The 27,179-nt window shown below is 28.9% G+C and overlaps 1 protein-coding gene across 1 annotated transcript; it reads right to left on the minus strand.

Moving 5' to 3' along the window:
- Positions 1-580: 580 nt before the first annotated feature.
- Positions 581-7,782, minus strand: LOC129314168 (cellulose synthase A catalytic subunit 2 [UDP-forming]-like). Its single transcript, XM_054957537.1, has 14 exons — positions 7,235-7,782; positions 6,501-6,696; positions 5,858-6,096; positions 5,658-5,760; positions 5,351-5,525; positions 4,241-4,507; positions 3,811-4,156; positions 3,545-3,682; positions 3,338-3,463; positions 3,038-3,250; positions 2,680-2,956; positions 2,366-2,562; positions 1,922-2,272; positions 581-1,629 (listed from the first exon to the last, which is right to left on the minus strand). Exons 1-14 carry the CDS (start codon positions 7,313-7,315, stop codon positions 1,045-1,047), a joined length of 3,294 nt encoding a protein of 1,097 aa, XP_054813512.1. The 5' UTR covers positions 7,316-7,782; the 3' UTR covers positions 581-1,044.
- Positions 7,783-27,179: the final 19,397 nt, after the last annotated feature.

The following is a 27,179-nucleotide window of genomic DNA, read 5'->3' on the forward strand; positions in this document are numbered from 1 at the left end:
ATACAATTTGTCATTTTTGTTTGACGAGAAACTAACAGTATAAAAACTAATTTTATCGTTTTATAACTTAAAAACTTGATTGATAAATATTAAACTTCATGAATTAAATTGATAACTAAATAAATATAAAAAAATTGATAACTAAATAAAATTTGAGAGATAAGACAAATTTGAAACATGACATAGTTATGACTAACGAGCCACCTTACTCCGTCAATCAAAGAACCTAAACTATAAAATCAAATACATATAAATCAAACCTAAATTATCAATTCCCTGATGTTCATGATGACCACTGAACCATTTTGTATCCTCAAGTAGCAGTGGAGCCAAGATTTAAAAATAAGGGAGCCAAAATTAAAAACCATATATACAATAAAATTTCATAATTTTAGGGAGTTAAAAGTATGTAATACCTATATAATATAAAAAAATTAAAAAAATTAGGTGGGCTGCAGCTACTAAGACCTAAAGATAATTTTCAAACTCAGACCAAAAATAGAACAAGACTGCCAAAAGATTATGACAATCATACGGGCTCGGAATTATTTATGAATTTTTCAGATATAACTAAAGATGATTTTTACCAAAACAAAAAAACTAAAGATGGTTTTATTAATTTCATGCTTCAGAGTAAGAACAAAACCACTATAAGTCCCCTTCTCTGCTCGAGGGACCTTTCATCAAATTACAAAGAAAAAGAAAAATAAAGAAAAATTGATTACAAATATGACATACCTTATTATTCAGAAGAGGGAATTATAAATTACAACCACCTTAAAATTAACTAATTTGTCTCTCCCTCTTGTTGGATTACAAGCTGATCTTTCCATTCAATTCCCTTCCAAACGCAGAACCCACATGTATAGAAAGAATTGTGAATCTCCAAAAACAAATCCCATTTTTATATTATCTACATTGACCCGCCATAACTTTCCTGCCATTTTTGCAGAAGCTTCATTCAACCAAGCATGTCTTCAAACCAAAAACTAATGCATTTACTTCTGATAACTACCTTTCTTTTTTTTCAATATAATGTATGTTTTAGTTGTCACAGTTCAACCCGCAGATTTCCAGCACGATGTCGTTTTTCGCTAAGAATGGGTTGACTCGGACCCAAAGGAGGGAGAAGATTGAAGCCAAGAGAATAGCCCAAACAATAATGATGGTAGGAACACCTTCTTGCTTTCCCATGACTCCCTTGAGGAATGGGTAGAGATGGAGAATCACCCAGAGGGCAAAGAAGAGCTTGCCGAAAAGAGGGCCCCACGAATCGTAACCGTTGTTGATCGCGTCCGAGACGCCAACAATGACTCCGATTATGTTTATGATGAGCAAGGTTAGAGGAGGAATCAACAAGGATGTCCACTTGAAGATGTAGAGATCGGCGAATTCTCCATCATCCGCAGCTTTTGATGTGACAGTGAAATTTGTGTTCACTCCTGCCAGAACCTTCAGCAGACCCTGAAAGAGCGCAAAAAGATGCGAGGAGACACCGCCGATGACCCAGAACTGCTCGTTCCTCCACCAGTCATGAATGCCGACACCTCCCCACTGCATTTCAAGGATACTTGTTGCAGCAATGGAAATGAAGAGCCCCATGAAAACAAGACTCGCATAGTTGCTAATCTGGATACAAAAAAGCGCAGAGCATTAGTAGCAATGCATCAAAAATTCGACTGGTCAACTAAAGGCAATTTGGATTCTCTCCACTTCATACTCTTCATTTATTGTCTTAGAGAAGGATAAACACAGCATGAATTTAAGTGAGTCTCATAAATTCTATGCCTGAAATTGGCAAAAAAGAAATGGAGAGAATTCAAATGTGTTGTGATTTCACAATTCTAATCACAGCAATCTACATTTTTGGAGCTAAGATTAATTTTTGCCATCTAACCAAGAAAGAAACAGTTGACTTTACCTCAGGGACTATGAACTTCCCGGTAAGGAGACAGACGGCGGGCAAAGTGCAATAGGCGAGCAAGGGAATGGAAGTCAAAGGATAAACGACAGAGTTAATGTAAGAGAATCGCTCCAACGATTTCAAACCGCAACCATATCCATACCATAAGGGACAATGCCTACTCAGAAATATCTCAACAGATCCAAGCGCCCACCGGAGAACCTGATGCAGACGATCTGAGAGATTGATAGGAGCTGAACCTTTAAAAGCAGGCCTTTTTGGCATGCAGTACACAGATCTCCAACCATGGCAATGCATCTTGAAACCCGTTAGAATATCCTCTGTGACCGAGCCGTAAATCCATCCAACCTGAGAGACAAAATTGTAACTTAGCAAATGCAGCAAAACAGAGATCTAAGATGTGGTTTATTAAATTTAGAACCAATGTAGTAAATATGTTACCTCTTTCCCCCACTCTGTTTTATCCTCATAACCACAACTAATGACATGGATGGCTTCTTTCAAGAGCGAGGCAGAACTTGCTGATTTTGGAAGGCCTCCATCTTCCAGAAGAGTCGAAGCTATGAAGACAGAAGATTGACCGAATTTTTTCTCGAATTTTACTAGAGGCATTGTTAATGACTTTTCATTGTCAATTCCTGTCAGAGAAATTCAAAGAGCAACAAAAGATGACAATACAAAACAATTGAGTTTACATGATACTCAGAACAAAGAGTGCAATATACAATGTCCCAAAGAACTGTTTAGTGTTTTACCTTCAATTCCCTCTTGAATATTTTCTAGTGAGTTCGATTGCTTTGGAGCCTCCTTGTTCTTTATTTTATTTTTCCCACTTGACTTAACTTTCTTGTTCTTCTTCCTAGAACTGCAGCAGCAGCAGCAGCAACACCATTTAGGCCAACAGTTACAAGTCTTCCTCGGCGGCTTCTTCTTGGCTGGGGCATCATATCCATAAAGTGCTTGCCTCCGGAAAACACAACCAGTGCCCACATAAATTGGACCTTGGATGCCGTCTAGCCCTTTCATGTTAATCTGTTATATAATAAAAAGAGATTAGATTCCCCTCAGAGCATAACACACCAAAGAAGGCAACAAGAGAAAATTATTACTCACATCGAAGAACACAACATTACGGTTTGAGTATCGATCATGACGATCAATCCCATCAAATCTTTGAGGAAATTGTACATAGCAGATTTTCTTTCCTGAAGTAGGGTCCATCAGGAAGCACATGGATTCACGAAGTGCTTTGCTGTTGTTAATGTAGTGATCACAATCAACATTGAGCAGATACGGAGCATTTGAAATGATTGCTGAGACTCGCACCTTGATGATCAACCAACACATGATAAAGACATGTCATGAAAATGAAATTTGCAAGAAAAGTCATGTGAGAAAGGGTACAGACTCTACCAATGCATTCATAGCTCCAGCTTTCTTGTGGTGATCAAATCCAGGTCTCTTTTCTCGAGACACATAGACAAGGCGAGGCAATTCATTCCCGTCAACATCACGTACACCATTTTGACCAAGGAAAACCTAGAGAAGATCATCACAGATGAAATTAACCAAAAGGGCCATGTTGGCACAGCATTCTTACAGACAGTAAATACTACTCACTTGTATCATTCCTGGATGATCTCTAACATTGTTCCCAGGCCATGGAGTCCCATCCTGCATTGTCCAACCATCCTCAGGAACCTTTTGTGCCATGGCAACCAATGCATTAACACGCACTTTGAACTCCTCGTACTCCCGCTGTGCAATACAAATTCAAACACTGAATTTAAATTATCAATAATTGAAGCTCAGGACAAGAGATGAAAGCAGTAAGAGTATAACAAGTCAAAATTGAACAGGATCTGGTCTAATAAATTATGTTTTACCTTAATAGCACGACGCTCCTTGATAAATGTTGGATCAACTTTGTCTCTCAGATAGTCAACCTTTTGAGCAAAATACCATTCAGGAGCACGTGGTTCAATGCTGAACTTCTTGCAGAATGGAACCCATTTCCTTGCAAACTCAGAAGTTTCCGAAAGGGCTTCAAAAGTAAGCATGGCTGCACCATCATCAGAGACATAGCACGCAACTTTGTCCACCGGATAATCGACAGCAAGTATGGACAGAACTGTATTTGCTGTGATAAGTGGAGGTTCTTTCATAGGATCCACAGTACTAACAAATATGTCCACATTGGCTAGGTCAGATGGCTTTCCCTCTTTCTCGTACCTGAAAAGTGGTGTAGCATCAGCCATAGAATTACTAGATGAACAGTCCCATCCAGACAAAAAGAAGGATAAATCAATAGAATACCTCAGTGATAAACGATCGAGATATGTTTCTCGCTCAATTGGGCACCATTTGGGGAATTGATCAAGAATCCATGACACAGCAAACCAGATTTCACATATCACTGATGTTAGCCACAGACCATATGCATCATTGACAGGATGGAGAATTCTATAATGAAAGAAGAGGCCGAGAATAGCAATCCGGAGTGCAATTATAATCCTGTAGGGATTTATCTTGCTTGAAGGAATTGGTAACTTCCTCCAAAGTGGCTGCCTGCCTTCATCCATTCTGTTAAAAGAAATTAAAATTAAAACAAATCTCCTAAACCTGAGAATAAAGAAGGAATATGCATGTGTGTGTGTGTAAAAAATGTTATAGATGTGTGTGTGTAAAAAATGTTATAGATGTGTGTGTGCTATATAGACTATAGGTCTTGGGGATTCTGTTTTCTTTTTTTTCCCCTTCTTTTTCCTTTAAAAGTAATTAGAAAGACACAAATTTATGTTTTCAAGTCTTTGGCACTTGTTTCTCCTTGGACAATTCTTTAGTTTCTCAAAATCAGAAAAGCTTGGGCTAAAGAGATAGGAGGGACAGTATATCATCACTTCACTCATCCTCAGCCAGTTCAATATTGTAATTAATCTACTTATTTATTGAAAATCTGAATTTTCTTTAACTGGTATTCTGCATAACAGTCTTCTACGATCAACCAAACAAAAGTTTGTGGCAAAGTTATAATAACATCAGCATTTTCCATAAAAGTGACAAGAAAGAATTTTAACACTGATGAAGCCACCAATGCTAGCGCAAAATAAGAGGAAATAAGTTAAAATTACTTTAAAAAGGATACCAGCTACGTACAAAAAATTACAAATTGTCAGTATTGACACAGACATGAAACAAGATACGATCATTGCAAATGTGACAACACAATAAAATCTTTAGTGCTAGCATAGTAATTGAAGTGTTTTTCTGTGCCAATAAGAGCGCTTAACACATGTCAAAAGTAGGCAAGCTCTTTTTTTCCCCACAAAGAATCTATGCTTCATATATTATAACAAATCGAATCTAACTACTGCTTTAATTCAAGTTTCAGTTTTACAAAAGCGGCAACAAAATAATAGCACTTACATTGGCAATTCCGGATCATCAAGTTCATCAACATTTTTCCCGCCATCTTCATGCTTGACCACTTGAAGTTTCTCGTTCTGCTTCTTTTTCCACTCATCCATCCGTTCCTTCCACGCAACACTTCCATAACCATAGACTGCTAAATCTTTTTTAGGATCCATAGCTCTGGGTTGAACTACACCAACAAGGACCATATAAAAATTATGGATTAAAAAACCAGGTTTAACTTAAACAGTGTAATAAAGAGAGATAACATAGTCTAAAACTAAAATGCAGAATAAAACATGAACAAAATAGCATGACTTACCAGGAACAGATGAATCAGGAAAAGGCATAGGATGAACACGCTTCCCACGAACCATGAATGGAGGAACAATAAGCGCATGCTTATCAGCAGAAATCCCAAGGTCCTTGAAACACAAAAAATCATTGCCATTTATCAGTCACTTAAACCAAAAAAGACATCATCATCAAAACAAGAAGAGTGAAATTGTAAATTCAATTAACCTCTTGGCCATATGTGAGGAGAGGGATATCACCAGCAGCCACAGAAGCCGCATCTACCTCTGATGGCGTGGTGTTCCCAGGAGCATTGACATGTGAGCCACCACGGCCAACATTAAGACGAGCAGAAAGTATGGCCTCAGCAATGTGATGAGGGTCTCCATGAACACTTCCAATATCAAATTCATTTTCCAAATCATCAATATCATCCTCTTCATCATCACCTTCAACTCTAGCACTCCCTGATATTGATTAAATGCATTATTAGCCTTATATATAACCAGAGTACAGAGAAAGGAAAGGCAAACCCAAGGAGATATAAAAAAATTAAGACATGAAACCAGCATGTTAAATTTTATTATCTCTTTCAGACAATTAAAACCCCCTTTGGAGTTAGCTCGTTTGGACTATCTCTGTTAGACAACCTGTGTACAATTCAACACTCTAGAATTAGAAACCTTAATGCAGCTGTGAATCTGGGGATTCTGCCAAGGAGGAAATTTTATCTGATGATGTCAGAAGACAATCATACCGTAATGACAAGAAAGAAAAGAACAGAAAAGAAAAACCCAGTTACCAAACATCATCCTGATGAAAGTTAACCCAAAACAAAAACAAAAAACAAAAAATTGATTGAAGCTTTTACCTTTGTGACGCTTGTATCTGGTTTTGCACTGAGGGCAAGCTTGGTTTCCCTCTCTTCTTTCATATTCATAACAAGGTCTACACACAGGGAATGCACATTCATTGCAAGCAACAAATGGTTCTCCATCGACAGTGACTTCAATCTCGTCCCCACAGATCTGGCAAATCTGGCCGCTCAATTCTGTCACAGAGGTCACCTGAAATTCTCATGAAAATTAGACTTGAATTTCATCACTCAATATAAAGCATCAAAAGGCTTTGTTATAATGGATCGATGAAGAAACAAGAATCCGGAGGAGGAGGAGGGAGAGAGAGAGAATTGCAGTCTGTTCTTTTGTTTTCTTATTTTGTTTCTCACAGACACTAAAGAGGTACCGACAAGTAAATAGATAAGTTTAAACGCGAAATTTCCAGTACTTCACCAACAAGTACACCTATCGGGAACTCTTTCTGTGAAAAAGAAACAGACAATTGAAATGAAGGAACAAGATGTCTATAACAATGAAACAAAGAAAGAAAAAAAATGCAGGAAATATCAACTGGATGGGAATTCAGCAAGAAGAAGGCTATTTTCATCAGACTTCTCATATGGGTTTCTGGAAAATGACTCTGGGAAAAAGGAGAGAAGCAGAAAGAGAAAAGTCTCTTTTTATCTTTTTTTTATTTTCTTGAAGCTACAAATTCTTCAGAAGAATTAAGCTACAGAAGTTAAAACGGATTCAAAAGGCCACTCACTCTTGCAGTCTCATCGGCATTGATGAGAATGAATTCGTTCCTATTATGCGACCCAGCAACAAGTCTCCCCTTAGTATCCATTAGAAACCTCAAATGACAACCTTAATCTTCGCAATACGAGAGAGATCTACTTCAACAAGCCTTCTCCACTATCTTTGTCATTTCTCAAACAATCCCACAAAGAAGAAAGAACATAGCTTTAGACTACACTGAGCGACCCATTCAAGGAACACCAGCTCCACAATACACAGAGCACAGTGAGAGAGAGAGAGAGAGAGAGAGAGAGAGAGAGGCAAATATAGAGACGAAAGGTATCGGGGAATTATTAAAATATAATGAGGGAGGGAGGGAGGAGTTAGAGAGAGAAGTTTTCTTTGGGGATGTTAGTGAATGATTCTTTTCTTGCTAATCCGAGTATTCTAACTGATGGGTTTCTCGCTGTAAAAATCATAAAGGAAAATAAAATAAGGAACAGAAAAACAGAGGTGGGTGCCCTGTCTGTCTCTGATAGAGCTTGCTGGAAAAGAAATATCAATTGACCCTCAAAAAATATACAGGAGAGAGAGAAAGAGAGAGAATCATGAAGAAGCACGGGTCGAAACTTGGAAGTGTAAGCAAGACGAGGAGGGTGAGGGAGGGAGGGAGGGAGAGAGAACTGTCGTATTCAGAGAGCTTTGAGGCCCTCAAATTGGGACGTTTTGTGAGTTCTGTTTTATCTTTTTCCTTTATGGCTCACAACTTGCAGCGGAAACGCAGCACTCTCCAGCTGTGAACCGTGTCATGTTATTCACTAATGAGCTTGTTTATGTTATATATTAATACTAACTAAAAATTAAATTATATATACCACTCAGTAAATAATTTTAGTTTTCTAAGGTTCAGCAGATAATTTTTGGAGTTGACTTATTATTACTATAACTTTACATTTAGTTAATAAAACATGAATTTATCATGAATCTATTCCATTTTATTACAACTCATGAGCAGCGGAATTTATTTCTTAAATTTCATGCAACAAATGGAACTCATACTAATTTATTTAAAAAGTATTTGTTTAAGAATTACAAACAAAAATTTATAATAAAAACTTTGCAAATGATGTAGACAAGCATATTACTTCTTATATGATATTAACAAAGTAAGAAGTTAAAAGAAATATGGTGAAACTTATGAAAGAAGATTGATAAAATAATAATAATAATAATTTCAAAATTAGATTTCAAGCTCCAATGAAATATGAAAGCCACTTTCAATTAACTTCTGCTTGTGCATATTGACGATATTGATTTGGCATCTAACAAGTAACGAATGTGACAAGGAGACTTATAAAAATTGACTCTAAAAAAATGGCACATTAACTGATTTTTTTTGTTTAATTTAAGGAACTAATTAATTAGTATAAGCATACAAGTTTAATTTTAATCTTAATGGTGTCATCAAATTTGGCGTTGCCAAGTCGGCCAACTCATGCCTGACGAAGACCCACAAGTCTAAAAGCAGTTTGCGGACAAAACAAAGTGTTGAAAAATAAAAACAGCTATGACAATTAACTATGAATTTAAAATTATTTATTGGTTGTTGCTGTTGCTGTCTTGTTCTGTTACCAATATTGATATACAATGAATCAGTAAAATTAATTATTAAAGTATTGAAGCAAATGTTTGGCACGTGAGCCTTCCTTTTTTTCTTTATTTTAGCAAAGCAAATACATTATAATACTGTTTTTTAATTTTATTGTAACAAATTGGGCATGTGAATCTTTGAGTACAGGAGAATTAATGCTTGTTATCAACGTACTACTTGCCTCAATGTGAAGTACCATCATGATGAATAAAGTGTTTTTCCATATTTATGGTCACACTCATATTGACTAGTTTTATATTTTTAAAATTATACAATTTTTATTCAATAAAAAATTACCTTTATTCAATCGAATTTTACATTTTTTACAAAATATCCTTCTTCTTTTTTTACCAAAATACCCTTCTTTAATTTTTTTTTTTTGGTTACCTACATTATCCTCCTATTTTTAGAGAATGTCTATAAATATTATGATAACTCATATGGATTACAATCATCTTATAGATAATTTTAAGATTAAAAATTTGTAGAAAGATTAAGTTGTATAAGGTACTTTTCCTAATTATAAATTAATCTTGTCAATATTATGGAGATATTTTGAATATGTAACTCAGGGCTATGTATAATGATTTTAACTTGAAAAAAATATTTTAAATATTTTAAATTAAATACTAATAATATATTAAATCAAAGTTGTACAAGCCGTATTATTTAAAAATTATAAATAATATGGTTCATTTTGTAATCTATTTAAAGATAGTGAACTCATTTTCTTTTACTCCATGGAACTATTTAATACTCCCTCCGTTTAAAAATATAAAATATTTTTAGCCGAATCTTATCCTCTAATAAAGTAGTTACCTACTTTTCAACTAACCCTATGTTTTCATATTTATCTCTATTAAATACCCTACAATAAATATAAAATTATTATCAATAAGAGAACTTCTAAAAAAAAAGCAATGATTATATCTCACAAAACTAAAAATATCTTATATTTTTTAACATTAAATTTTTTAAAAAAAATATCTTATATTTTTAAATGGAAGGATAATATGATATTATAAAGTGAGATTTGAATATGGTTGAACCCTATTAAAGGCAAGATTAACTCTCACAATATAATAACTGTCGAGTGCTGAATGAAATTGGGTCATTTTCACTTGGCTCAGTAATTGTCGGTACAAAGGACCACTCTAGTTATTTCTTATGAAAGAAAAATTGCCCGAAACAATAACCAAAAATTATAGTAAAACATCTCAAAATTACAAAAAAATGATTCAGAAATTTTTTGTGGTCTTTTTTTATAATTTGTAGATCCTTTTTTGTTTTTAAATTAATAGTCAAAATTAATTTTTATTAATAAAAAAGATCATATTACATTATATTCAAAAATTAAAAGAGAATATTACATAAAAAGTAAATTTAGAGTCTCAAACACTTTTAAACTTATAGTTTAAAAATAATTTACTTGTTTATACCTTTTATAATTTATAACCCTACTTATTAATTCATTTTAAATGAAACTCATTAGAATCTAATCCCCACTACTCTCATCTCCACTCCCCTTCAACCAAACAAAAATAAAATAAAATACCATTTAAGTATGTAGGTTTTTCTTGTATACCCTAGGCATGCTCATACTATGTTGAACTTCTCACGAACAATATACAATAAATATGGCTTTATAAATAAAATGTGGGATTTTTTATTTTTTTTTTAAAAAAAGGAAGAATGGAGGGTAGATTTTATGGAATCACATTAAAAACTTACCTAACAAGAGCAGGCAAAAGCAATGAGAGCCATTACCAATGTGTCAGCCTTCTTTAGCTTTCACATGTATATTTATATTTATATTTATTATATTTAGATTTTATATGTTGTTGCTTCTAAGTCTCCTCAAGGTATCTTCAACCTCTTTCACTCAACTTGAATAATCCCCTTTCCCTCCACTTCTTTCTTTCCTTTTTCCCATTCTTCATGTTACTCTCTTCTTTTTGTGCCTCACTTGAGTTCTACTCATAAAATGCATAATTATTATTTTTCATTTTAAAGAGTTATGCATGCAAGCATTTCCCCTTGTTTGTTCATTAATGGCAATCAAATTCTATCTTATTTTAAGGAAAAATATATATGTATTTTCAATTTCTTGTATTTGTTATTGTTGAATTTTATAAGTATATACATGATTTTTGGTATCTTATCATTAAAAAATGACCAAAAAATATTTTTAATTTGGGACCTGAAAGAGCTTAAATCTCTCATTCCTTTGTTTAGTTGTAATTAGGGAATGGAAATAACAGAAGATTTTAATAAGTTCAATTTAAAAAAAATAGAGAAGTGGGATTTAAAGTTTTTAATTAATTCTCCTTACCCTTTCATTTTGCATCTTATTTCTATTAAAATTTTATAACACCACTTTTATATTTGTTTAAAAAAAATCAAGCTTATTAAAATATTCCCTATATTTCCCTCCAACCAAAGATACCAATATTATTGAAAATCCTGTGCTGGCAAGCATTTGGCAAGAAAATATTTAACACCATATTTTATATTTTGTATTTTCAATATTTTTAAAGTCTACGATCAGAATATGGTTTTCATTCTACGTCATCAACTCATCCTCCATTTAAGATAGAAATTAGTATTTAAATATATTTAAAAATAAAGTAATATCTGAATATCCCTAGTCTACTCGAAAATTAACAACAATAAAAAATCTCATATATGTTATATTTTAATTAAAAATTGCTCCAATAATTGGGAAAAATGAAAACAATAAATTAAAAGGGAAAGATAAGTGTGCTTGGGGCCCCTCAGATCTTCTCAAATCATACGTTAATTTGGTATCATTTGTATATTGAATAAAAAATACAGAATTGAATATGTTATTTCTTATAATCAAATGATTACCTTGGCACAAGCAAAAACTAATTGTACATGAAGCTATACTTATAATTGGAATATTACCATTTTTTTGGTAAACATTCGAATATTTTGGCAGGATAACAATTTAGATAAGTTAAACTAACATTATTTACTATACTTAGAATAAATCTAGTTGCAGTTTAATACTAAGTCAATTTTGCCCCTTCAAGGAAAAAATTAAATATAATAAATTTTTCACGATGCAAATAATTTTTTTTTTTCCTTCCTTCTGCCGACACTTTTGTATGGTCCACGCTTTGAAAACTCAAGGTCATATTTTAATTTTCTGATATTTTCATCCAACGACTTCATTATGTTTTTTTCTTTTTCTTTAAATAATATAAGAATTGAAAAGTAGGTTGAACGACGTCATTTAACGGCATTATAATTGTAATATCTACATTGATCAGAAAGAAATCAAGTTTCTTCTTCTTAATCTTTGTTTCCTTCCTAATACAATCATTCTAAGTTTCTAACCTGATATGTTTTTTTAGGAAAAAAAATTGGATAAATTAGATATTGATGGACTCATTGGAATTAAAGCCTGTCTTCTGTAAATTCAAAAAGCGTTTGCAGAAATACTTACAGACTCATCAAAAATATTTTCAGAATTGATGGCATGATTTGATTATACCACCTTGGGGGTTATATATCAAAACTTTATTAATTAGATAAACATTTATTTTATTCAATTATGTTTTGGATCAAAATAAAAATTATTCGACTGAGTCATTTTGATTATTTAGTTAAGTTCTGGAGTGAAATTTATCACTATGCTTTTAGTGATTTATTTTTCAGATGTTTTATATTTTTTAAATATTTCTAGTGGATTCATTTTATTATACAATATTTTATAAATCCATTATATATTGTTCATGATTTATAAATATATCAACTTACTATAAATTAATTACTAGTAGATCTATTAAATTTCTGGGAAAATATAATTATTGATTTATATCATTTAGTGTGTTTTGATATTAATTTTTATACTTTTTCTTGTTACTTCAAGTCTCTTAAATTTTATTTATTTGCAACATCAGTCTTCATAATCACTAACAGAGTTAAATTTGCTGATATATACATAATACATAACTCTTTTATTTTTGTTACTGAGTTGGCAAAATTGAAATAACTTAAACATCATATAAGTAAAACAGCCACTAACATTTGTGCTGGTTTTCAAAGCTTCATCAATTGCGCATTTATGTTTTTTTTTTCTTTTTATTCATTAGCCACTGTTGAGCCTTTATGATCATATTTAAAAATATAAAGACTAACATCATAAATAGATAGTAAAACTTAAGAGATATGGATCAACAGAAAAAATATGAAGGCTAATATTAAAAATCGTTAAAATATATGGTAGAACAATTATAATTTCCCATAATTTATCAAGCAAACAAACTCAATTTCTACCGGTGAACTTTTTTTTTTCGGCTAACTTACAAAATTTATTTAATTTTTTGTTCATGAAAATTACCAGAATTTGTCTGTATATATTACTTATTATGAAAGGTATCGTGCAACCAATTCGGCCTATCAATTTATTTTTTTCTTAGAAATAGACACACCCATATTAGAATATTACATCATGATATGATTTTATTTTAATTATTTTTTTATACGTCCAAAGTATTAATTGTTTGGCTCTGAAAGACACCAGCCTACTAATAATATCGTCACTTTCTCTGTGCCGACAATAAAATTTTCCGTTTTCACGTAACATATATTACGTACATAAATTTGTATTAATTTCACAATAGACATGTAATTACAAAATGCAAGAAAAACATTATTTTTTATTTCTGTACTTTGATCGAATTTTGGTATAAGTCTGAACACTTTTGTTTTTGTTTTGGATCCCTACAATTTTCTTTGTCTAAAATATTAGTCCCTACATTTTCACAGGGACATTGAAATGGCACAAATGATATTAATAATGTTGACATGTCAATTAACATTATAATTTTTATGCTTACATGTCAAATTTATGTTGACATAGATTTTTTTAATGAGTAAATTTAAAAAAATTTACATCAAATGAAATAAAAATGCTGACATGGATCTTTTAATAAAAAATAAAAAAAGCTAATATCAAATGAGATAAAAATGCTGACATAGTTTTTTTAACAAACAAAAATTTAAAGAGTTTAAGTTAGCCTTTTTATTTAATCTGATATAGGTTTTTTTTTAATTTTTACTCATTAAAAAATTCATACCAATACTAGTTTAACACGTAAGTATAAAATTAATGGTATTAACTGACATGTGAGCATAATTAACATTGTTTATGTCAGAGTAATGTTTCTCTGAAAATGTAGGGACTAATGTTGCAAACGAAATAAATATAAAAATTTAAAATATTGAAAAAAAATGTAAGGAATTATAACAAAATTTAAATGAAGTGCGAGAACCAAAGTAGTATTTTCCTAAAATTTAGGAAAAATTGAAAAATTTTATGTATTGATTTATAATTTAACTAGTAAATTATAATATAGTTTATCCCCTTCATCAGGTGATTTAAAAGGTTTAAACTAATTTGTCCACAATGATTTAATTGTTTTATGATTGGTTTCTTTGTTACTTAGTCATAATGAGTATTCTATACCCTTCTTTTTTTGTTGGGCCACGTGTATTTGATAGTCTTCATTTAAGGTTGATTAATTGGACTAACTTTGTAAAAGCTAAAATTAAATAATAATAATAATAATAATAATACCATTCTTTCAATCAAAATCATAAGAGAGTCAAAAAGAACTGTTTGAAAAAGAGAGGTTTTATTAAGATTGTGATCCTATAACTGTTCAAAAAGCTTCTTCTTCTTTTTTTTTTTCAAAATTCATTTTTATCATTCATTAACATATTAACCAATCAAGATTAGATCAAATGATAAAGAATTTAATTTGATACCCTTTCAAGAAGATTGTCATTTTTGGAGCTTATACAGTAACTAGAGTATGTGAACATTGTAATTTTGAGATAATAGAGCTTGGAAAAAATATAACATTCAGTCCTTAAGTTTTTCTTTAATAATCTATTTAATCCTTGGACATTGAGTAATAACAAACTAGTCCCTATAATTTCTTGACTCAAAATATTTCTATCCTTATAATTTCTTGACTCAATAAAATTAAATTTTTATAATTATTTAACTCAATAAACTATAAGAATTAAATTTTATTATGTCAAAGTTGAGTGATTAACTCGATAATTAGATCCAAAAAAAAGTTTGAAGATAAAAAGTCATATTATCCCTAGAGTTTGACATTGAAATTTTTTTTACTGTTGCATTAAGAGAAAGGTCTTTTCACTTTAAATATGTGTTTAATTTTTAATTTATATTTAATAAAAACATATTTTGGAGATTCAATTTTTTGTTGAATTTGATAAAAATATATTTTAAATGTGGTTTGAATATGCTTTTAAATGTTATATAAATAGGTGCTAAATTGTTGTGTTTATGTATTGTTATTACTAATTTTATATTTTACTTGGATTGACTTAAATGATTCATACGATAGAAAGATTTAAATTTGGTTACAATAAAAAAAATTTTCTGAAAACGACAAAAGGTCCTATTGAAACCCTTGGGTTAGATCAAGAACTGAATCTCTTTTTCTTCTTGACCACAAGAGGCTTGTTTTTATTTCTATTTTTTTATAATTTTATATTATTCTTAATAGGGAAGCTAAGTTTAGATCTAGAAGTCTAATAAAGGCGTGGAAGCAGTCTCTTCACTATGATAATGTTATTCAGAGTCATTCTAAATCACAAGGTTTAAAATAAGTTATGTCAGAGTATGATTTTGGAAATTTGGGAATAAAAAAATTTGCAAAATATTTCTAAACTAGAAGTCATATCATATTATTATTCTTTAGTGTATTATATTGATATTAATATGTTACTATTTTAAACTAATGTTTGAATTATTAACGGAGGGAAAATATAAATATAATTAATACAAAACGTGAATAATACGATGTATTTCTTAAAAATTTATATAATATATCAAAAAGAAGTAATGATATTAAAGGATCAAAAGATTGAATTAAACTTAGATAAAAATAACAAGATCTTTTGAAATTTAAAATAAGGATCAGAAATCCTTAAGTGAATTGGTCTAAAAACTTGCTATGCTCATTTCAATATTTACAACCCTAAAAACAAGAATTTTTACAAGGGAAAGTTTATAATTTGTAAAGGAAACATTTGTCAAATATATCATTACTTGGAAATAATTTTTCTTCACAAATTAACAAATCTTTCTTAAAAATTTGTGTTTCAAGAGCTGTAAACAAAGGTATGAAAGTGGCAAATCACTAAAAGTGATGATATGTTTACAAGTTTTTCTTTTACAAATTAAAGAATGTCACTTGCAAATTCTTTGTTTGATAGTTGCAAATTCTTAAAAAGTGGCATTCTTCAATTAGTGAGAAACAAAAACAAGAAATGAGATGAGTGATGAGAATAACAAAAACATTGATGATGAAAATGTGAAGAAAATAAGAGGGTTAAATTAACTAAATTTTTAAATAGTTAAAGCCTAAAAGAAATTTAAAATTAAAAATTACATAACTTTAAATTTCTACATTTTGCTCGAATTTTATTATAGATCTCTGTACTTTTTTTTTATATTTTAGGTCCTTACACTTTTATTTTTTGATACTCGAAATCCTTTCATAAGCGGTATTAGAGGAACTTAGAACATGAAAAAAGAAAAATATAAGGACTTAAAATATAAAAAAAAACGTATAAAGATTTGATAGCAAAACTTTAACAAATTATAGAAATCCAAAGTTATATTTTTCCTTAAAATTACAAAGAGATTATAATACAACTAAAACATGGATTTGGATTAAAACTTTTAGACTTTTATGCATCTAAATAAAGAATTTGGTTTAAATTTAAATTCAAATATTGGTACATAGAAATACATATTAAGAAATATTTGATCCTTATTTTAGGTTTTTATTTTTTATCTTTTGTCTTTTATTTAAATTTAACTCAATTTTTTTAGCCCTTTAATGTTAATCTCCCATGAGCCGTCAAATTTTTTTTTTTTGGGACAAATGAAAGGAATCCAAAGACGGAATTATTTCAGAGATATTTTTCACAAAAATGTGTAATGTGTAGGTGAATATATCACATGCTTATGATTCTCTCTCTGCAATGAGTGATGTGGGCCATTTTATGTTCAGAATTCAGATGCTTCCTTTAAATCATTCAATAGCAGGCTGTACATGTTGATAATAATTATTATTAATATTATTTATTAAATAATAATATATTTCTAGTTCGATCTAATTGATTAATGTCCACCAAACCCATCTCAGAATGTCACCCTCCTTGAAAATAACAAACCTTTCGAATCAAATCATTGCCCAATAAAAAAATAAGATTCAACGTATCTTTTAATCTAATTTATAACTCTACTTTGAAGTGGACTTTTTCACCACCTGAATAATATCGATTAATTATTAAATGAAATATTACTATACTGGTAAATTACCTTAAAATATGGTGCTTAAAATATGGAATCTGCAGTGAAACTAATTATATTTTCAAGTTGAATGGTACCTTAGGTGATTTATTTTTAATTTTCATAAAGACATTCACATGCATATAAATTGGTCAACTTTGATTTGAGTACGCACTAAGGTAAAGTAATTAAAGGCTTAAAGCACATCGATTTTAATTAATTAGTTATGAAATAATTAATCTAGATTAGTTTTATTTTATGGTTAAATTAAATTAAATAAACACAAACATTATAAATGTGGGTTGGCTGCCTGCTTCTCTCATCCCCTCTCCCATAATGCTTTTTGTAAGAGATAAACCAGAAAATTATCCATTAAACTTTAAGCTTAATAACACTGTAAATCTAAAACTCATTTATATGTAAAGTGTTTTCTCAATTTTTAAAAATAGTATAATTTGACCTCTGCCGTTAACAAAAGTTAATTTTGGATTAAAAAATGATCAAAAAAAATTATAAAAAATGACCAAAAATTTTGGATCCTTTTCTATAATTTTTGAATCTTTTATTATATTTTTTTATCCTTTTCAGTAATTTTTGAGATTATTTTCTAGTCAACCAACTGTCAAAGTTAGTGTTTGTTAACAGTAAGGGTCAAACTGTACTATTTAAAAAGTCAAAAAAATAATTTGCACAACAAATAAATTTAAAGTTTATGGTGTTACTAAACCTAAAATTCAAGAAATAATATACTCATTTATCCAATATTCTCTAATATATAATTTTTGTAATTTGCCGTTTGGTAAAAGGGTAAGGTGAAGCGTGAATAGAGGCTAATAGTTCAAAAACTTCCAATATGTAATGGTTCAAATGCTTAATGAGTCATTTCCACTCATCCATATCCATAGTAAACAATAAACCAAGTTCTCTGAGCAAGTATTATTTTTATTTATCTAATTTTCTCCCAAACAAAAACTCAGAGGTGGAAATTAGAATGACATTTTTAACACATTATCACTATTAAACTAATAGAAATAATTTATTTTTTAAAATTAAGTTAACACCATTCACTCAATTAAAATATTTTTAAAAGACAGCCATGATATTGATTTAAAGAAAAGACAGCCATGATAAGTGCCTCTTTTAAAGTTTAAAGCATGAGCACAAGAGCTTTTTAGTTCATGGGAATGATAAGAATATTTTCAGAAGAACGCGTAGAGGGGTAAACAATAAAAAAATAAAAAAAAGGGTAAAAAAAAGTAAAGAAAAGCAAAGAGAGATCAATAATTGAAGTGGAAGGTGGGACGAGTCTGATTTTCATAATGACATCATGGGGAGTACCGTGAATTTTCTTTTTTCTTTTTGTTTGTTTTTGAGGTTTCTTCGTTTAAACTCTCTACCCTTTGAAGCAACTTTTGAGTGCATGAAGCACTCACTCACACTTCAACTCTCTATCATAAGTTTTAGGAATTAGCAGGTGTTTGTTGAGAATGATAAACCAAACAATTTTTTTTATTATTTAATAATTAATTTTCCGAATTAAATTATTTTTTACGCAACTTTATCATGACTATATTCCTTTCATTTAGCGGTGTAAAAATATTTTTAATCGGATTATATTTTTAATAAATTAATTAATTGTCTATAAAATTACACATTATTTTTGTGTTTCAGTTAAAGAATCTTATTAATTGCAACCCATAATAATGGTATTTTTTAAAATTCTTCTTAATTGAACGTTGAAGGACCTAAAGTATGTCTTATATTTGTAATATAATATTTTTAAAAAAATACTATATAATATTGAACGAAAGACAAGTTGGCTTTTTCGACTACCCTTCAACCTTGTTTGAGAGGTTTTGAAACCATTCCACTTAACCTAACCATCGTGAATTTGTGATTGTTTTAATTTATTTTACAGACGAAACAATATCACTTATAAAAAAGAGATGGGAAATGAAAAGGTGATTTTTGTATAACATATGTCATAGTACATTGTTATTAGTATTATTTAATATCTTGGTATTGCATTTATTTATCACTTTTTTAATAAATATACGAATGCTATCTAAAATTGAAAACTTCATTTTTTTTTTAATATTAAACAAGTTATGCACAAAAAAATTTCTAATTGGAATCTTATCCTTTAAGCAATACAAACAAGGTTTGGAAGAGAGGAAGAGAGATTTTTAATAGAAGTCGGGATATGACTCATGACGATAACATGGAAATAAATATTAAAAAAATGTATGTAAAAAGAATAATGATGTTTGGTAAAATAAAATAATGAAGGCTAAACTAACCCTCTCATTTAAAAAATAGTCCAACAACTAGCCTCTACTTATCTCCTAACTAATAAAGCATCTTTACTTTAAATAGTGCCTTGATCTTTTTTTTTTTTTTTTTCAGGGGACAAGTAGTGTCATGATCTTAACCCAACAAAAAATTGCGTAAGTAATTCAAGCAAACTTGATCCATTCTGCAGCTCTTAGTCTTCGGTATATATAATTAATACCATATCAAAACAATTGTATTCGGTTAGATTGAATTTGGTGATTCACATTTGATAATTTTAAAAGTATGTGTGTAGAGAAATTCTTAAATGAACTGGCGCATCACATCATCTATGATCTATCTAATAAAAATATAATATTTAAATGACATTAAATATAAATTAATTATAACATTAATAATAGTAAACAGAGAAAATATAAGAAATTAAATACATATTTTATTGTACACATAAGATTTTATTTGATTGTATCAATATTAGTACAATTTTATTGAATGGAATATAGATGATATAGTGCATTGGGTCTATCTAAATATATATATATATATATATATATCAATTTGTTCAATTAAAATATATAATCTAAATGATTTAGAATTACAGTGGAGGCGAAGTGGGAAAAAATTAATTGGTGGGAGAAAATGAACCCAGTCATGTCTAGTTATTAAAATAGATTGAAATAGCTTGTCTTAATCTCAATCTAGGTTGACTTATTATAGAATTTCTTGCAAAGCATGTGGCTAACAGCCTAATTTTATTTAATTATAAAGGTTAAAAAAATCAATCCATCTAATTTAATCTAATAAGAGATTGACACATATCTTATGAGTTTGATTAAAGCATTGTTCATAAGAATCTTTTTTTAAGAGTTGGTCTAATGCATGATTATCCCAAGCCCTCATGCTAATTTTAAAGAAGGGACGAGGTAAATATTATATTTCTCTTTCCTCTATTTACTTGTTCTCATAGGAAAACATACATAAACTAAAGAGAGAATAAAATTTAATTTATGTACTCTCTCTTATCCTTATTATTATAAGTTACCTTCTAAAAAATATTACTAGCTGGCCTTTAATATAAGACATCTAATGAAATATTAATTAATTTTTACAATATTGCTCATTTTTTAGAATTATTAATTATGAAAGTGAATGTAATGAAAATATGAAATTTTTTTATTTAAATATGAGTAAAATTTGAAATTTATTCTTTTTCAAAGTAAGTTAATGATTTAACCATCTCTCTTTGATTCTGTAAGGTGGTTAGATGAACCTTATATTAGAAAGCAAAAGGAATACAATGCAAGAATTATTTTTTCTTTTCCAGTTTTGCCCCTCAATTTAATGCCACAATATTTTAGATCTTAACCATTCACATTTAATGCCCTCCATTTAAGAGGATATTATTTAAAACAAATAATAATTATACCTTAAAATTTAAAATAGAATATATATTTGGAGATAAAATGTAAGAACAAATCAAGACAAGTAAACAGGGATATATGAAGTATCAAATTTGACCTAAAATACTAGAGTGAAAAGGAAAGAATCATGTACACCCTTTAAATTGCAATATAAGGCAAATTTTATAAGTCATGTTTAGTCCAAAATATACAACATTTGATAGTTTTTATAATTTTTTTAATTATATATCTACTTTATTAATTACTCTTTCTGAAAGAAATATGCATTGCAATCATCATCAAAATACTTATATATTTAGTGAGGATATATTTAAAAATATACACAATTTTTTTTAAAAGATTAAGGTTTGAACTAATTTTTTTAAAACTGTGAATTAGTTATTAATGTTTTATAGTGTGATACAGAGGGAGTACTCATCCCGTTTAATACTATAAAATATTTTTAACCGAGTTAAATTTCCAATGAGTTAGTTAATTATTTTTTAAATTATATTCTTTTATATTTATTCTTATTTAATAAAGTATTATCAATTAAAAAATCTTAATAATTACACCTTTAATTAATAATATTTAAAAAAACTTCATTAGTTGCATATTCAAAGACCCACGATACCTTATATTTGAGAACATCTTACCTCAAAAAATTGTTTTATATTTTTTAAATGAGGGGTTATATTATAATTCCCAAATATGAAGGCCTTGTGGGACAAATCATCATTTCATCGGGGAGGATATCCCTGCCCTTTTATTTTGCCGAGAAAAATATTTTGTTATTAATATCACCAATTATTTTGGCATACAGCAAATGACCTTCTTGGAAAAGCAAAAATTTCATTAAACATAGCCATCAACATGCTTAAAAAAATAAGAAAATTTATATATTTAATCTTATATATTTAATTTACTTACTTTCAATTAAATCAAGATATTTGAATCTTTTATAGATTATTTGTTGTATAATAAATATTTGTTATTAATTTAATTAACATATTAATATCCACTTGTCATGATGTGGTTGAATATGAGTACATATAAAATATAACATTAAGTATATAAATATTATTACTCTAAAGAAAACGTGAGTCTCCTGGAAATTTATTTTTCATGACCAATATATCCTCCGGGCAAATTTTCAAACGGAACCCGCCCGCCTGCTCACAATCACTCTCTTCCCCTCCTCCAAGCTCTATCTCCTTTGAATAGAGATAGAGATAGAGCTTCAGACTATCACTGTCTCCCACCCAACCAAATTAATTTCGATCTATTTGGTTGCTTTTTTTAAATATATTTTTAATTTTTTAAATTTATATAAAATTTTAAGTTAATCTTTTAATTTTATAAAATATTATTTTAATCTTTTAACTCTAATATCATTAGTTTTAAATAATTATTTTTGTGTCAATCATTATTATTTTAAAATAATTAAACTTAACATATTAATATTTGATAATATTTTGTCAATATTTGAAAGTTCAATATAAAAATTTGTTGGGATAAAACTCACGGTGTTAGGGTTAAATGATTAAAAAAATACTTTATAAAATTAAGAAATTAAAATAAAATATTGGGTAAAGTTAAAATATTAAATATATACTTTAATCTTTTTTTAAAAAATATTTTTTATTTAGAGTTCATCTGATTTCTGTTTTTAAAAATAATATTTTGAAAAAATTAAAAAAATTAAAAACTTGTTTGGAGGAGTGTTTTGAATCTAATTGTTTTCAAAATAAAAACAACAAATAAAAATATTATAAAGCTGTTTTCATTTTATTTCTCCTATTTTCAAATTACATTACATTTAATTATTAAAAACTACAGTTATCTTAACTAATAATTATCATAAGCCACCATCGTTAATTATTTGTAACAATCACTATAGATCAATTTTTTAATTTTAAAATTATTTTTAAATTAACATGACCCAATAAATTTTCTTTTTTATTTTTTTTCAATAAAATTTTTTATTGCAAAATAGTTTTTTAAAATAAAAAATGAGAACATAAACCAAACAAGTCTTCAATTATTGTAATTTGATTTTTTTGTTTTTTTTTTCAATTTTCAAGCGAATAGAATTGATATTCACCACAGAATGTTGTTGTTTCTCTCTTCCCATTTTCTCCCTTTATTATTTTCCCTTGCAATCCAAACATACCATAAAGAAAATGCGTGTTTCCTGGGAATTCAATTTTTATGACCAATATGCCCTTGCACCTACCCACAGTCACTCTCTTCCTCTCCTCCAAACTTGTCTTTCTCCTTCGAATGGAGATAGAGCTTCAGACTATCACTGTCTCCTACCCGACCAAATTAAATTCGGTCTATTTGGTTCACTTTTTTTTTTTAACAAATTAAGAAATTTTTTATTTAGTTATTGTAACTTTTTTTTGCTTTTTTTTTTTTCCAATTTTCAACCTAATAGAATTGATGCTCACCACGGAATGGGTATGTCTCAATCTCCCAATTTCATTCCATGGAAAAGGTTTTATTTTATTTTTTATCCCAAAAAGTTTTTTTTTGGGTGTCATATCCAAATAAAGATGAATCAACTTTTTCCTTCAATACACAAGGAACTGAAGAAGCTTGTTGTAGAAGGAAACCTTCAAACTGTTGCATCTCTCTATTTTTTTTCTTTTCTTTTTTTAAATAAAAGTCACACAAAAACCCCCGTGCAAGATAAAATAAATTAAGTTCTATTAGCAAACATCAAATCTCTACATTCTGGAGGTGAAGTATCGTAGATAGTGATATCAAATTTTTGATGGTTAGCTTAGTGAGCCATTTGATCCATGCAAGTGTTCGTTTGTATGAAAATGTGGTCAATTGTGATGATCCAGTTGTGTATAATAAATTGTTGCATCTTTCAAATGAGATTTTAAGCCATATCCAAATGTGAATTAGTGTTTTTTTTTGGATAAATGAGCAAATTGATCGCTAAATTATAGGTTTAGAAGTGTTTGACACTCTAAACTTATCTTTTGTGCAATATTCTTTTTTAATTTTTGAAAATAGTACAATTTGTACCCAATTGATAATATAAGTTAATTTTAACCATTGATTAACTAAAAAATGACTAAAAAGGACCTCAAAATTTATATAAATTTTTTTTATCATTTTATGTGATTTTTGGATTTTTTCTGTAATTTTTGAAATCATTTTTCTGTAATTAATGATCAAAATCAGTTTTTATTAACGGCAGGAATCATATTGTATTATTTTTAAAAGTTAAACAAAAACAGTATGCAAAAAAATAAACTTATTTGGATCTTAGATAATTTATAATTTAGAGGTTAATTTGCTTGTTTATTTGTTTTTTAAGGTTAGAAAAGTTAAATTAGTTTGAAGGCTTTGACATCATCATCTTCTAATTCTCTATGACATTGCAATAATTATTAGAATAGAAATCATACTAAAATAAGAAAATGATAATTCAATCTTGTAAAATGTAATAGTCACAATGAGATTTCAAGGCACTCCTTTAAGATTAAATTTATATATAAAATTACTTTAGTACCTCTTTACAATTTAAAAATTTATAATTTTTTAAATTGTTTTAGTCATTGATGGAGCTAAATTTGAAATTACTTATACCAAACTTATAAATGATATAAAATTAAGTGGATTTCACTGATAAAAAGTTGTAATTTTTTTTAAATTGTTTTAGCTATGGTGGAACAAAAATTGTGAATACTTATATCAAATTTGTAAATTATATAAAATTAGTTGGATTTTTGTGATAAAAGAAAAGCTGTAATTTCCTAAATCGTTTTAGTTATTAGTAGGACCAAATTTGTGAACACTTATACCAAATTAATGAATCATATAAATTTAGTTGCAAAGAGGCATTAAAGTAATTTCACACATAAATTTAATTTGAAAGAAATCCCTTATGACCTTATTGTGATTATCTCATTTCATGTAATTAAATTGTCATTTTCTAATTTCAGTGCGATTTATCTGACTTTCTCCATAGAATCTATCTCATAAAATAATAGTTTTTTTTTATTATTTAATTTTTTGGAGCAGATGACTTTGTCTCAACTCCCTGAAAATTGCTTAGTTTTGTCCGAGAATCTTGGTATGTTATGGTATCCTTTTCGAGGATTTTCGACAAATAATATTTATATTCTTTTGTTATTTTATTTCTTCCAGCCATCCTCTAAAGATAGGAACTTTTATTATATATGTACTGCTTTGTGAAAATCAGTTTTTGTTACATTCATTAACATGAATGCACCTTATATTTATAATTATTTCGGTGCATTATTTGATGATTAAATTACTTTTTATTTCTTAGGGATATGTCTAAATCGTAATTAGTTTTCAAAAATAATACAAGAATTATTTATCTTGTACATATATAATTTAAATATAGTAGCTACAAAATTTCCAAAGCAACTGCACTTTTTAAATGTTAAAAACTATAGATGATATTTGTTAAGAAATCATGCTCAAATAACTATCCTATTATATTGGCAAAAAAAAAAACTTTTATTACTAAGTGATTAACTATATTGTATTTTTTAATAGAACTATTTAAATGGATTAGATTCTAGCGTTGTCGAGGGTAATTGAAAATAAATTTAAAATTTTTTTTTATATCCATGTATATTTGAATTATTGTAACAATTTTTTTAATATATTATTTTAAACAAAAAGATTCTTGAAGCCATATGGTTTGGCTTATTGTCCCTTCTCAAGAGCCATATGGTTTGGCTCATTGTCCACATGTTCTTAGGCATATATGGTTGTGGTCTTGTTTCTTGAATTTCATAAATTTCTAAATCTTTGATTCAAAATTAGGAGATTCAGACTCTAGAAAGCATTTACCTTCTTCATTTGATATGGTATAATAGAAATCAAACTCCTCAAGTGCTAATTCTAATTGCATAGGTCATTCGGCACTTTCATGAATAATGTTTCTATCTCAAAGGTGCATGCTGGTGGAATAATGAATGTAATGCAAAGATAGTTACACATTAGAGGGTCATAGAAAAATGATCTCCACTTTTTTTGACAACCCTTACACTCATAGAAAAATGATCTCCACTTTTTTTTGACAACCCTTACACTCAATTTTATTTTTTAAATTGGTAAATTCAATTTACCATCTTCAAAAGAAGGAGGAAAAGTCTTGTGCTATATCCATTTATTTTCGAATTATGAGAGATGGTTTGGATTGCTACTTTACAGATCCGAAGCTATCTCCTCACAACTTTTCTTACCTTTTTGTGTTCATAGCCTCTTGATCAAGATTAAAAATTTATCTTTGAATCTTTTTAAAGATCATGTGAGTTTATGAAATTTAAAGATAAGACATAATAAAAGGATTTGCTTCTGCTCTAATCATTAGCGTCTTGTGGATCAGGACATCTCAAAACCTCCACAGGACTTTAATGCTTATATCTTTTAGAAATGTGATTCCAATATTTTGCCTTTTCCTGCTTTCTCTAGTTATTTTAATAAACCCATTTTAACACTTACTTTGTAGACTTCATTTTCTTTTTGTTAATATATTTGCCTTTTTACAGGGGAAAAACACAAACAATGAAACAAGTAATCCGTGAAAAGAGCATTTTCCGGAAATAATTTATATATATATATATATAAATATAGATATATGTTAATAGGGATTGCGCATTTGTAACCGTTGGCTTTCCAGGTGGCTAACGAGGAAGTAACCGTTGGTTCTTTGAAATTTCGTTTTACTTTTAACCCAATAAAATAAGGATTATTGCCGAAAGGTCCTACTACTTCCTGGGATGACCACCGCCACGTATGCTAAATTAGGACACGTAAGCGTGTGGGCCCCAGACTGAGTTATGATTGGATGGCCCGCAAAGACGTTAGTACGTAAGGAAGTGAGTGACAGCTATTTCGTTGGGTGAGGTGGACTGTTTTCGTCGGTGGGAAGAAGACAGTCCGTTCGCGTAAAAACTGAAAGTAAATGATAAAAGAAAAAGTACATTTTGTGTTTTTCAGTTTCAAACACGAAGCTTATAACTTTTTATTATCTTTTAAAATATATTTTCAATTAAAAATATGCAATAAAAATAGTTCCTGCACTAAAAAAGAGTCGTAGTTATGTTTATTTTTATTGAAATTTTTTATATTTTTTAAAATGATTTTCATTTTAATTAGAAACATGCTTTTTGTAATTTTATATGCTACTTTCTCTATTAAAAAATATAAAATATTTTTAATTGAATTAAATTTTTAGTAAAATAATTACTTGTCTTTAAGC

This window comes from Prosopis cineraria, unplaced genomic scaffold (assembly GCF_029017545.1).
Source record: "Prosopis cineraria cultivar Desert tree isolate PC_DT_omini unplaced genomic scaffold, ASM2901754v1 PC1, whole genome shotgun sequence".
Classification (NCBI taxonomy): domain Eukaryota; kingdom Viridiplantae; phylum Streptophyta; class Magnoliopsida; order Fabales; family Fabaceae; genus Prosopis; species Prosopis cineraria.